The 12,150-nt window shown below is 36.9% G+C and overlaps 1 protein-coding gene across 23 annotated transcripts in view; it reads left to right on the forward strand.

The window, feature by feature from the left end:
* The window catches only part of PPFIA2 (PTPRF interacting protein alpha 2), a 467,388-nt gene that overhangs the window by 348,329 nt on the left and 106,909 nt on the right, over window positions 1-12,150 (forward strand). For all 23 annotated transcript variants that reach the window (XM_073900584.1, XM_073900585.1, XM_073900588.1 and 20 more), the window contains one exon: window positions 1,876-2,097. In XM_073900584.1, the coding sequence (XP_073756685.1) occupies window positions 1,876-2,097 (222 nt within the window). The remainder of the gene's footprint in view (window positions 1-1,875; window positions 2,098-12,150) is intronic.

Below are 12,150 nucleotides of genomic sequence, written 5' to 3' on the forward strand. Positions count from 1 at the left end.
CCTGCAGTCAGTTTTGCTCTAATGTGTCATTTGCATTCCTAAAAGTTATGAGCTAGGCAAAATTGCACAATAAAAAACACAGGGCTTGCGGAAGGATAGGAGTTTGTGTCACAATTTTACCAATGGCATAAAACAAAGAGAAAACTAATTAAAAATGTAGCACAGATTTATAGGTTAAATAGTCAAGAATTGCATAAATACTATAAATATGACTCTTTCCTTGGAAAAAGACCTGAAATTTGGGTGTTGGATGTGTTTCAGGGTTTGTGCATTATATGAAGTGGTGGAAGGAGGGGTATTTGAAATCAGGCAGAAAATTATAACACAGTTGGGGGTGGTTTGACTCAAAGCATGTGGTAAACTGAGGCCATGTTAGATGTTTGAGGAACGTGCACGTGTCTATTTTGTGTATTCCTACAAAGCTCAGTTAAGTTAGTTATAGGTTTCTGTGGTTAGCCACTGATTCTCAGGAATGAATAGTGCATAAGAAAACACAAAATTTAGAGCATAGCATAACATATAGAGCTGTCCAATCATTACGTTGTACACCTGAAACTAATGTAACATTGCTTGTCAACTGTACTTCAATGTATTGGAAAAAAGAAAACACAAAATTTATATAATATTCAAATTGTTTCTTATATCTGTTGTATTAAAACAGATTCATGTTTTCCAAACAAGCACTATAGCAAAATTAACTGTACTTTCTTTGCTTTTTCTCAACTTATTTCTTTTTTTATGTTTATCTTTTTTTAATTTGGCATTCGTTATTTGCATCTAGATTAAAGCAAAGTGCATCATCATTTTCTTATTTCAACTTAGTTGTGCCCTTTTTCTTTCTTCTTTAAATTTTATTATGTTATGTTAGTCACCATACATTACATCATTAGTTTTTGATGTAGTGTTCCATGATTCATTGTTTGTGTATAACACCCAGTGCTCCATGCAGAACGTGCCCTCTTTAATACCCATCACCAGGCTAACCCATACCCCCACCCCCGCCCCTCTAGAACCCTCAGTTTGTTTCTCAGAGTCCATCGTCTCTCATGGTTCGTCTCCCCCACGATTTCCCCCACCTTCATTTCTCTTTTTCTTTTAGTGCTGTTTCTCCGCAGTGGCTGCACTGTCTTCACCACAAAGCTTCTCCAATGTAGCTGGGCTATAGGACGTGCTTCTGAACACATGGGTCACCCTGTTTCTAGGCAGCAAGGGGGGAAATCAGTCTCAAAGTATTTAATCCTCTTAAGCCTCCTTCCTGTGGGTTGTGTGCACTCAGGACTTTTATGTTCTTAGCAATATAGAAATCAAGGCTTTTTTACGTTACACCTTTGTTCCAGTTAGGTCAGATTCATACCGGGAATAACCTTCTTTAAAAGAAAAACGTGTAAGTTCTTTTCCTGAGTGTCATTGAAAATAAAACTTGGCAAATGCACACAGAATCTTGAATAAAAATAGAAAATATTACAGTTTCTGTCTTCTTTCGTATTACTTAGTAATAATACACTTTATATAAGTATAATATTGTTTATAATGAATTTTGAATATAATTGATAAAATAATAGCTGCCATTTATTAAATGTTTAGGATACACCAGTGTTTTGTGTGAAGTTAATATATATATATATATATATATATATATATATATATATATACAGCTTCCAGTTCAAATACATCTCTTAAGCTATTTGAAAATTACTGATCTACCTTTATATTTAATGTCAGTTAAGAGTTTTTCTAAAAACTTAGTTTTTCTTCAAAACTAGAGTTCTTATTTCTCACTGTGAAAGCTCTATCAGTTTCATTTCTTTAAGTTCATGAATTTTAAATTGAAGATGAAGAATATCCTAAGTGCCATTTCTTTTTTATTTCCTGCAGCGTTTGTCCAATGGCTCTATAGACTCAACTGATGAAACTAGTCAAATAGTCGAACTACAAGAATTGCTTGAAAAGCAAAACTATGAAATGGCTCAAATGAAAGAACGTTTAGCAGCCCTTTCTTCCCGAGTGGGGGAAGTGGAACAGGAAGCAGAGACAGCAAGAAAGGATCTCATTAAAACTGAAGAAATGAACACTAAGTATCAAAGGGACATCAGGGAGGTAAGTGATTCATAACACTTTGAGACATTGCTTTCCAAATGCTGCTTCTGAGAAACTTTCTCCAAATCCCCTCTAATGGCATATAATGTTTACATCTCAGAAGACCATGATTTGGGATGCATTGTATTAGTTACAAAACATGTCCACAAAGGCAAAAAAGAGTTTACCTCATCAACCTTTAAATAGGTATGCAAAGAAAATTTGGTATCAAGTCACAGGGTAAAAACTTTCTGTAGTTTGTAATGAATTTTTAACATTTTTAAGCTGCTAATTTTAAATAACTTTAGACGTGGGTATGAATAATGAATTGCCACACTCTTAGCATATAGGAATACTCAAAATCACTACTTTATATTTTCCCCCTTTTATTTTGGTGTTGTGTCTGTGAGTGCGAGTGTATCTATGTGAATGTGGGAACCTTTCTTTCTCTATATCTTTGGTTCTTCCTAGACATAACATCACTTCATCTATTTAATAGAGTACTTGAAAGTTACTGCAAAAAGATACAAGGAGATATTTTATTTGTAACATCACCTAATCATCTTACCAGCTAAGGTGAAATATTTAGAATCTCACTTTTTGCTCAATTAATTAAAAAGAAAATTATCTGTATTTGTGGAAATTTTATTTGGTAACCTTTCACCTTTTTCATTTTTATGTATTCTTTTAAATTACATATTTTTTATCTTTTCAAATACTTTTCGTATGTAATTAACTAGTTGCTATTGAAGTTGAGTCTACTGCATATATTCATTTCTTTTCTTCCCATTCCCTCTTGAGCCCATTTTACATTCTTTGCCTCTAACATCCCATTAAAACTGTTCTTACCAAAGTCATTGCTAACTTCCCTGTTGTTGAATCCTGCACTGGATCCAATTATCACTCCCCGTAGTAATTCTTCACTTGGCTAAAAGCACCCTGTACTCCTCTGATTTTCATCCGTCTTTACTTTCTACCCTCATCCCAGGCTCCTTCATTGGTTCTACTTTCTGTAGACTTGTAGTGCCTTCCCTTCTCAATCTACCTTCACTCCCCTGCTAAGTCCATGCAGTCTCATGGCTCCAAAAACCACCCACTGCCTTGAATCTCAATTTATATCTCCAGCATATCCTATATCCTGATTGCCAGATGCCTGGAAAACTAACATATTCTCAAAATTAACATATTCAGGACTGTTTTCCCATTATCCTCCCACCCCCAAGAAGCCAGACTTGTAGTCTTACACCTCCAGCTGTCCCCAAGGCCATTATCCTTATTCAGATCAGAAAACCTTGGAGCTGTCCTTGGTACCTCTGTTTCACTCACACTGCATTTGATTCAGCCATAAACCTATTACTTCCAACTTCAGGATATCAAAAATGTGACCTCTTCTCGAAGTATTCATGGCTATTCCTTATTCCACACAACCATCATCTCTCACTGGATTATTCAATAGTCTCCTGGCTGGTTCTTCTGCTGTTGACCCACTTCAGTCTATACTCAACGTGGCAGCCTGAGTGACTTGTTACAATGTAAGTCAGTTCAAGTTAATTTTCTGCTTCAATGGTTATGTACCCTACTTACAGTAAAATACAAGTCGTGGCCTACAAGCCATGTATGATCTCCACTACCACCTTCCTGACGTCTTCGAAATCACCTCCTACTCCTTCATTTTAGCCCATTCTGTTCAGTTAAGATGGCCTCTTAAACTAGCCACACCTATTCTGTTGCATTTTCTTTTCCCTCTTCCTTTTGCTCAAATGTTTTCTTCTCAGTCAAGTGTTCCCTAACCTTGTTATGTGCACATATACACTCTCCCTCTTCTTTCATTTTCTTTGTTTCATCTCACAGCCCTTACTGCCATCTGACACAATATGTACTATACTGATTTACTTGTTTGCAATATACCTCCCTCTCCACTGTACATAAAGATTCATAAGGGCTGGGAATTTTTGTTTTGTCTTGTCTTGTTCACTGCTTTATTCTAATCACCTACACAGCTACGGGGCATATAATAATAATAATATAATAATAGGCATTCAAAAACTCTTTGTTGAGAGAATGATATTTATAAGTGTTTGGTGTAAATATCAAAAGGCACAGATGAGATTAGAATGTGTATTAAAACAATATCTACTGTCTCAGAAAAAGATGATCCATGAAGTGTGAGACGGCTTTACTACCACACAAATGATGATACTGTGCTCTCTACACCTTTATATGAATTGATCGTTCAAAGATACGTCTCTCATTTTCACTCCTTCCCACAACCCAAAGTCAGAGAATTTATAAAATAGCTGAAGGTTTGCCACTCTTCTATATCCCTGTTTGGAAACACTAAGATTTCTGGCTAGTAAAGCATCAACGCTATTTCTTGAGCTCTTGCTCTTTGTAATTTCTTCATTGTCTTAGTCCCAGAGATTTAGCTGTTTTCCTTTCATCTAGCACTCCTCTCCTACGTCCTCTCTTCATGTTTATCTAATCCAGTGTCACAGGTAGAGCCCAGGATCTCCAGCTCCCCTTTCTTATTGTTTATGTAAAAATAACCCCTTAATTCTAATAGTCTTTGGATGTAGGTGACAAAGAGCTAAGTCAGATGGAAAATATCGATCATCTGATGCCAGGTTTCTTTTATGAGGAAACTTTTCTAGTTGGTAAGGAGTTCTGCTATCACATGGAATTCTTTTAAAATATAACGAATCTTATCAGCTCTAAAAATTTTTATGTAGTTATATTTTAGAAGAGATTCGTGAGAAAAGAATATCTTTCATCATTCACCTCTAAAGGGAGGTTGCAAACAAATGTTTCAAGAGCCAGGCCGACATATAAATGTATAACACATTAGGCAGCAAACATGCAACATAGGAAGTGGTAGAGGTAATGAGACCTGGACAAGGTACCTATACTCTGCCTGCCTTTCTGGATATATCATGTGTGGTATGTGTGTATGTGTGTGAAGGACACTGTGAAGGCCAAATAGAATATTTCCAAAAAGGTTCAGGTCACAGACCACAAGGCCCTGGCTTACTGCTAGGAATTTCTCGAGGATCAACTATGAAAACCATTATGGATGCATTGCATTTAATTTCTCTAACTTCTTACATCGGTCCCATCCAGAAGGTACTTGTCATTATCCCCATTCTTCTCAAATGAGGTAAAGTGATTGTCAAAGGCACATGCACTGCCTTCCCCAGCACCCCACTTCTTCCAACCCCTCTCCCCCGCCCCGCCCCTTGCACCAGGAAGACACAAGATCAGCCCAGCTTCAAAACTTGTGTTTCTTCCGCTATGAGCAGCTTTCAAAATCAATGAAATAGAATCATTCATCAGTGATAACACTAGTATAAAAAATGCAGCTGCACTATTAACTGCCCAAATAATCAATCTTTTGCTCTTTCTTTCCAGTAAGATGTGAAAATCATGCACTTTAAAAAGGTATCACTTAATGCTCAAAACTTCAGCCTCTGCTTTTGTTTTCCTGACTGATAATGTACTCAATAGGCGATGGGCACACAAGGTCTACTAGATTGCGTTTTTTAGTAGGAAACTAGAAAAGTGATTCTTCTTGGCTACCCCTATAGCATTGTTAACACAGTATGTATGTATTATATAAGCGATGCATATTTGTTCAATTAATTAAGGAAAAATAGGGAATAAGAAAAACTGACGAGATAATTAAAAACTGAGCGCATTTTGCTTTGCATGTGAGGACAGACTAATATATCTAAAATGAATTGTGTAAGTATATTTCATTAATGGCTTTAGAGTATATTTTTGTCATTATTCTTTGTCAAGAAATAAATCTATTTAAAATTTACTTTTGTTTGAAGTTTTGTCTTATTTGCTCCTTAAATTCACTGTGACCTATTAGAGTGGGGGCTGGATTAATGCTAAGCATAGTCCACATATTAGAAAACGTAGATAATCTTATAGTAGGCTTAGCTCTCCACTTTTTTTTTAAGATTTTATTTATTTATTTGACAGAGAGAGAAAGAGCACAAGCAGGGGGAGCTGCAGAGAGAGAGAGAGAGAGAAGCAGGCTTCCCACTGAGCTGGGAGCCCAACATGGGGCTTGATCCCAGGACCCTAGGATCATGACCTGAGCCAAAAGCAGATGCTTAACCAACTGAGCCACCGAGGCGCCCCTAGCTCTCCACTTTTTTTATCAAAATAGCTACTAATTTGGTATTAGATAATAACATTTTATTAAATATATAGGTATGCAAAGAATTAGAATTTTCTATGATGTATTTAAATTATATATTGTTTTGTGAATTAAACCAGCTTATCTTTCCAACTTCCTGTTAAGAGTTCTTAAAAAATTCCTTAGTGATTAAATGATACATATCAATTTTGTCTTTTCTATGATCTGAAACATGGAGTTATATTTTTTAGTTTACTAGATCTACGTTACTATAGAGTTATATTTATTTGATACAATAAAATCCATTTTGTACACAAACTTCAGGTCAAAAGATAATTGAATCTTTACGCTGTTTTTCTCCTTTTAGGCAGCAGTTTTTAAAGACTAGAAAAAGCTTCCTTTTTTAGAATTTCCAAGTGACATGCAGGGAAAAGATATTTTTCCGACTTGTAAATTCAAAATTTATTTTTGGCAACACAGCTTGCAGTTAAAAATTGAATCTCCCACATGAATCACTGAATCAAAAATGCAGTAGCAAAGTCTATACAATGACTTCTGCATGCAATATATGCCATAGAGTCAGATCAGCTAATTAGAGGCACAATAGTAATTAATAATAAAAAAGCAGCTATTATTTATGGAGTGTGTGTTATGCATAAGACCACACAAGGCACTTAAAATTTTGTATCGCAACAATGTTGTGTGGTAGAAATTAATATCCCATCCAAAACCAGAAAACAAAACAAAGAAGCAAACAAACCAAAAAAAAAAAAAAAAAACCTGACAAAAGAGAAAAGGTGAGTTATAGAAAATGTAATCAACATTTTTGCATGGTAACTGAGTTAATGAATAGCAAAAACTGGGACTTGGAGCTAGTATGTGCTGCTCCAATGCTCATGTTCTCAGGAAACCTGTATATGTCTTTAACTGAATTTATTGCTATTGTAATTTAGTTAGAAGTTTATATATGTAGGCTTGATTCAGGATTTTCTTTTTGGGCTACAAAATCGACATAATGTTCCCAGAATTCTTTATGAAAATGAAATTAACAGAATACAGTACTCTGAAAGAATCCTCTAAAATGATAAACTCTATCCTCATTAGGCTAAAAAATAATATTATAGAATCAAAGAAGTCAAAATTTAAAATACAAGCTTTTTAAATAGTAGCTTTTGTTTGTGTTGGCTAAAATCTAGAGATGTATAGATAATGTTGAAAAAAATAGTCTGGGTAATTTTTGCCAAATTGATGGATTAACTGAATTTCAGACATCTGATCTTTAATATTAATATAATAACCAAGTAATCTTTAGTTGGGTCTTGAAGGTCAGTAGACCCAGAAGAAGGTAATAAAAATGCATTCCAGGTGGAAATAAAGTCAAGAATGCATTAGTTTCTTAGGGCTCCTATAACAGATTACCACAAACTGGGTGGCTCAAAACAACAGTAATTTATTTTTTCACAGTTCTGGAAGCTCCAAGTGTGAAGTCAAGGTGTCAGCAGGGCCGTATGCCCTCTAAAGACTCTAGCAAAGAATCCTTCTTTGCCTCTTCTAGCTTCTGGTGGTTGCTGGCAATCCTTGTGTTCCTGGCTGATAGCAGTGTAACTATAGTCTGCTTCTCTCTTAACATTGCCTTTTTCCTCTGTATGTCTGTGTGTCTCCAAATCTGCCTCTCCTTGTAGGAACACCAGTCACTGGATTTAAGGTCCACCCTAATCTTATATAATGCCATCTTAACTTGATTATGTCTGTAAAACCCTATTTGTAAATAAGGTCACATTCACAGGTTCTAGGTGGACATGAATTTTTTTTAGGGGGTGGGGGGTATGCTATTCATCCCAGTACATAGAGATAGAAGTGTTAAGTCATGAAGCTATTTGTTTTCCAGGCTTTGTAGCTCAGATTTTCACTGAAGAGGGGGGGAGGGGGTTGGGGGGGTTGGTGAACATATAAAGGTATTTAAGCCAAGAAGCAGTATGATCAGACTGGCATTTCGTATTTTCTCTTGGTCAGCAGGTTAGAGAATGTGGAAGTAGGAAAAAGACCAATAGCAGGTTAGGCTATTAAGTGGGGAGTTAGGGTGAAGATTTGAAGGATGATTCTAAGAAGAAAATCTGATTTGTAGGTAGGCAGGGCAGGCAAGCATGATGGGTTTCATGGTAGAAATATTGTTTTTTAATTGCTTTTAATTTTTATATATACACAATTTTTCAAAGTCAAATAATAGTAAGAGGGTACAAATCTAAATACGTACACACAAACACACACGTACATAGAGAGTGCCCACCGACTTTCCCATCTTACTTGCCTGAGAGTCTTAACTGCAATCCTTTAGCTGTTACTTGTGCTATTTTCTCTCTTATTTAAACTTATCTGTGCCTTGCTATTATCTGAGGATTTTAGCTCTTTTATTCTCTCTCTTCCTTTCTCTCCCACCCATCCTTCCACTACAGTTACCTCAAAATCACATTTAGTATCTCCATTATTATGGCTATGTAAGTAATTCTCACAACTGATCCAAGTGGTGATTTCCCATGATAGTATTTCCTATTGCTGTACAGCTTTTTGTTTTTCTAAGATTTTATTAATTACTTGATACATTAATTTGCTTACTTGTTTTTAAAACTATGGCATATCTTCCCACCCACTCTACCAGATTAGTAAATTCTATAATTTCAATTCAGTTATGGTCAGTGGTCAAGCAGATAATTTATCTTCCTTTTCCTGACTTTCTTTGAATCATTCCTTTTTCTCCTGCCATCCACCTCTGGTCTGTACAGCCTTATCTAAAGCCTGCTCATTGTTTCTGCTGTAGTTGTGGGATTTACTTCTACTATCATTTTGAAAATCCAAGACAAAAAAGGTGATCAAGATCCTAAAAGGCATAAAATGTTGAGCACAGATAATGATTAAACTTTGAGAGAGGGTGGAACACCTGTTCTAAACTGAGAGCTAGAACTTAATGATTTGTGTCTGTGGTTATTTCCAGTTGGTGGTGAGGGAAGACTGAGACATTGAGGGACTATCCATTCAAGGGCTTCTATTTATTTTGGAAGAATGGAAGAAAATTTATCTGCTCTGTGCATATAGCAGGACTGGCTCTGGGTCCTAAAGGAGAGGACCAAAAGAACTGATTAGGAAGACTCATCAAAGAAATGTGGATAGTAATACATGGAAGCCACCACCATCACATCAATTTTAGGCTCCTTATGCAAAGAAGCTCCCCACATTATCAGGAAACCACATCAGGCCCATGAAACTCACCTTTTTTTTAATTTAAATTCAATTAGTCAACATATAGAACATCATTAGTTTCAGATGTAGAATGCAGTAATTCCTTAGTTGCATATAACACCCAGTGCTCATCACATCACGTGCCCTCCTTAATGCCTGTCATCCTGTTACCTCATCTCCCTTCCCACCTCCCCTCCAACAACCCTCAGTTTCTTTCCCATAGTTAAAAGAGTGTCTCATGGTTTGTCTTCCTCTCTGATTTCTTCCCATTCCATTTTTCCCCTCCCTTCCCCTATGATCCTCTGCATTGTTTCTTATATTCCTCATAGGCATGAAACTATATGATAATTGTCTTTCTCTGATTGACTTATTTCACTCAGCATAATACCCTCCAGTTCCGTCCATGTTGATGTGTATGGTAAGATTTCATCCTTTCTATTGGCTGAGTAATATTCCATTGTATATATGCACCACATCTTCTTTATCCATTCATCTGTCGATGGACTTCTGGGCTCTTTCCATAATTTGGCTATTGTGGACTTTGGGGTGCAGGTGCCCCTTCAGATCACTACATTTGTATCTTTGGGGTAAATACCCAGTAGTGCAATCGCTGAGTCATAGGGTAGCTCTATTTTTAGCTTTTTATTTTTTTTATTTTTAAGATTTTATTTATTTTTTAACAGAGGGAGAGACAGTGAGAGAGGGAACACAAGCAGGGAGAGTGGGAGAGGGAGAAGCAGGCTTCCCACTAAGCAGGGACCCCAATGTGGAACTCGATCCCAGGACCCTGGGATCATGACCTGAGCCGAAGGCAGACGCTTGATGACTGAGCCACCCAGGTGCCCTCTATTTTTAGCTTCTTGAGAAACCTTCATACTATTTTCCATAGTGGCTGCACCAGCTTGCATTCCCACCAACAGCGTAAGAGAGTTCCGCTTTCTCCACATCCTCACCAACATTTGTTGTTTGCTGACTTGTTAATTTTAGTTATTCTGACTGGTGTGAGGTGATATCTCATTGTGGTTTTGGTTTGGATTTCCCTGATGCCAAGTGATGTTGAGCATTTTTTTCATGTGTCTGTTGGCCATTTGTATGTCTTCTTTGGAGAAGTGTCTGTTCATGTCTTCTGCCCATTTCTTGACTGGATTGTTTGGTTTTTGGGTGTTGAGTTTGAGAAGTTCTTTATAGATCTTGGATACTAGTCCTTTATTTGATATGTCATTTGAGAATATCTTCTCCCTTTCTGTAGGTTGCCTTTTAGGTTTGTTGACTGTTTCTTTTGCTGTGCAGAAGCTTTTTATCTTGATGAAGTCCCAGTAGTTCATTTTTGCTTTTGTTTCCCTTGCTTTTGGAAACGTGTCTAACAAAAGTTGCCGTGGCTGAGGTCACAGAGGTTGCTTCCTGTGTGCTCCACTAAGATTTTGATGGATCCCTGTCTCACATTTAGGTCTTTCATCCATTTTGATTTTATCTTTGTGTATGGTGTAAGAAAATGGTCCAGTTTCATTCTTCTGCATGTGGCTGTCCAATTTTCCCGACACCATTTGTTAAGGAGACTGTCTTTTTTCCATTGGACATTCTTTCCTGCTTTGTTGAAGATTAGTTGACCATAGAGTTGAGGGTCCATTTCTGGGTTTCCTATTCTGTTCCATTGATCTATGTGTCTGTTTTTGTGCCAGTACCATACTGTCTTGATGGTTACAGCTCTGTAATAGAGCTTGAAGTCCGAAATTGTGATGCCACCAGTTTTGGTTTTCTTTTTCAACATTCCTCTGGCTATTCGGGGTTTTTTCTAGTTCCATACAAATTTTAGGATTATTTGTTCCAGCTCTGTAAAAATTTCGATGGTATTTTGATAAGGATTGCACTGAATTGTATAGATTGCTCTGGGTAGCATACACATTTTCACAATATTTATTCTTCCAACCCATGAGCATGGAATGTTTTTCCATTTTTTTGCCTCTTCCTCAATTTCTTTAATAAGTGTTCTGTAGTTTTTAGAGTACAGATCCTTTGCCTCTTTGGTTAGGTTTATTCCTACGTATCTTATGGTTTTTGGTGCAACTGTAAATGGCATCGATTCCTTAATTTCTCTTTCTTCTGTCTCATTGTTAGTGTATAGAAATGCCACTGATTTCTCTGCATTGATTTTATATCCTGCCATGTTGCTGAATTGCTGTATGAGTGCTAGCAATTTTGGGGTGAAGTCTTTGGGGTTTTCCACTTAAAGTATGTCATTTGGGAAGAGTGAGAGTTTGACTTCTTCTTTGCCAATTTGAATACATTTTATTTCTTTTTGTTGTCTGATTGCTGAGGCTCAAACTTCTAGTACTATGTTGAACAAAAGTGGTGAGGTGGGCATCCCTGTCATGTTCCTGACCTTCAGGAAAAACTCTCAGTTTTTCCATGAAGCTCACTTCTGACCACAGAGGCATGTCACTCACTTCTGACCACTATTTGGGCGTGTCATGGCAGAACACTCGTTTCAACTTGTCGACCTCTCTTAAAGCACGCGTGTGTGTATGTGCACGTGTGCAAACACACAGAACACTCGTGTGTGCAAACACACATACACACGCGTGTGTGTATGTGCATGTGTGCAAACACACAGAACACTCGTTTCAACTTGTCGACCTCTCTTAAAGCATGCGTGCGTGTATGTGCATGTGTGCAAACACACAGGTTCACATGGCCAA

This window comes from Callorhinus ursinus, unplaced genomic scaffold (assembly GCF_003265705.2).
Source record: "Callorhinus ursinus isolate GAN/ISIS: 27379988/994484 unplaced genomic scaffold, GSC_fseal_2.0 scaffold14, whole genome shotgun sequence".
Lineage (NCBI taxonomy): Eukaryota > Metazoa > Chordata > Mammalia > Carnivora > Otariidae > Callorhinus > Callorhinus ursinus.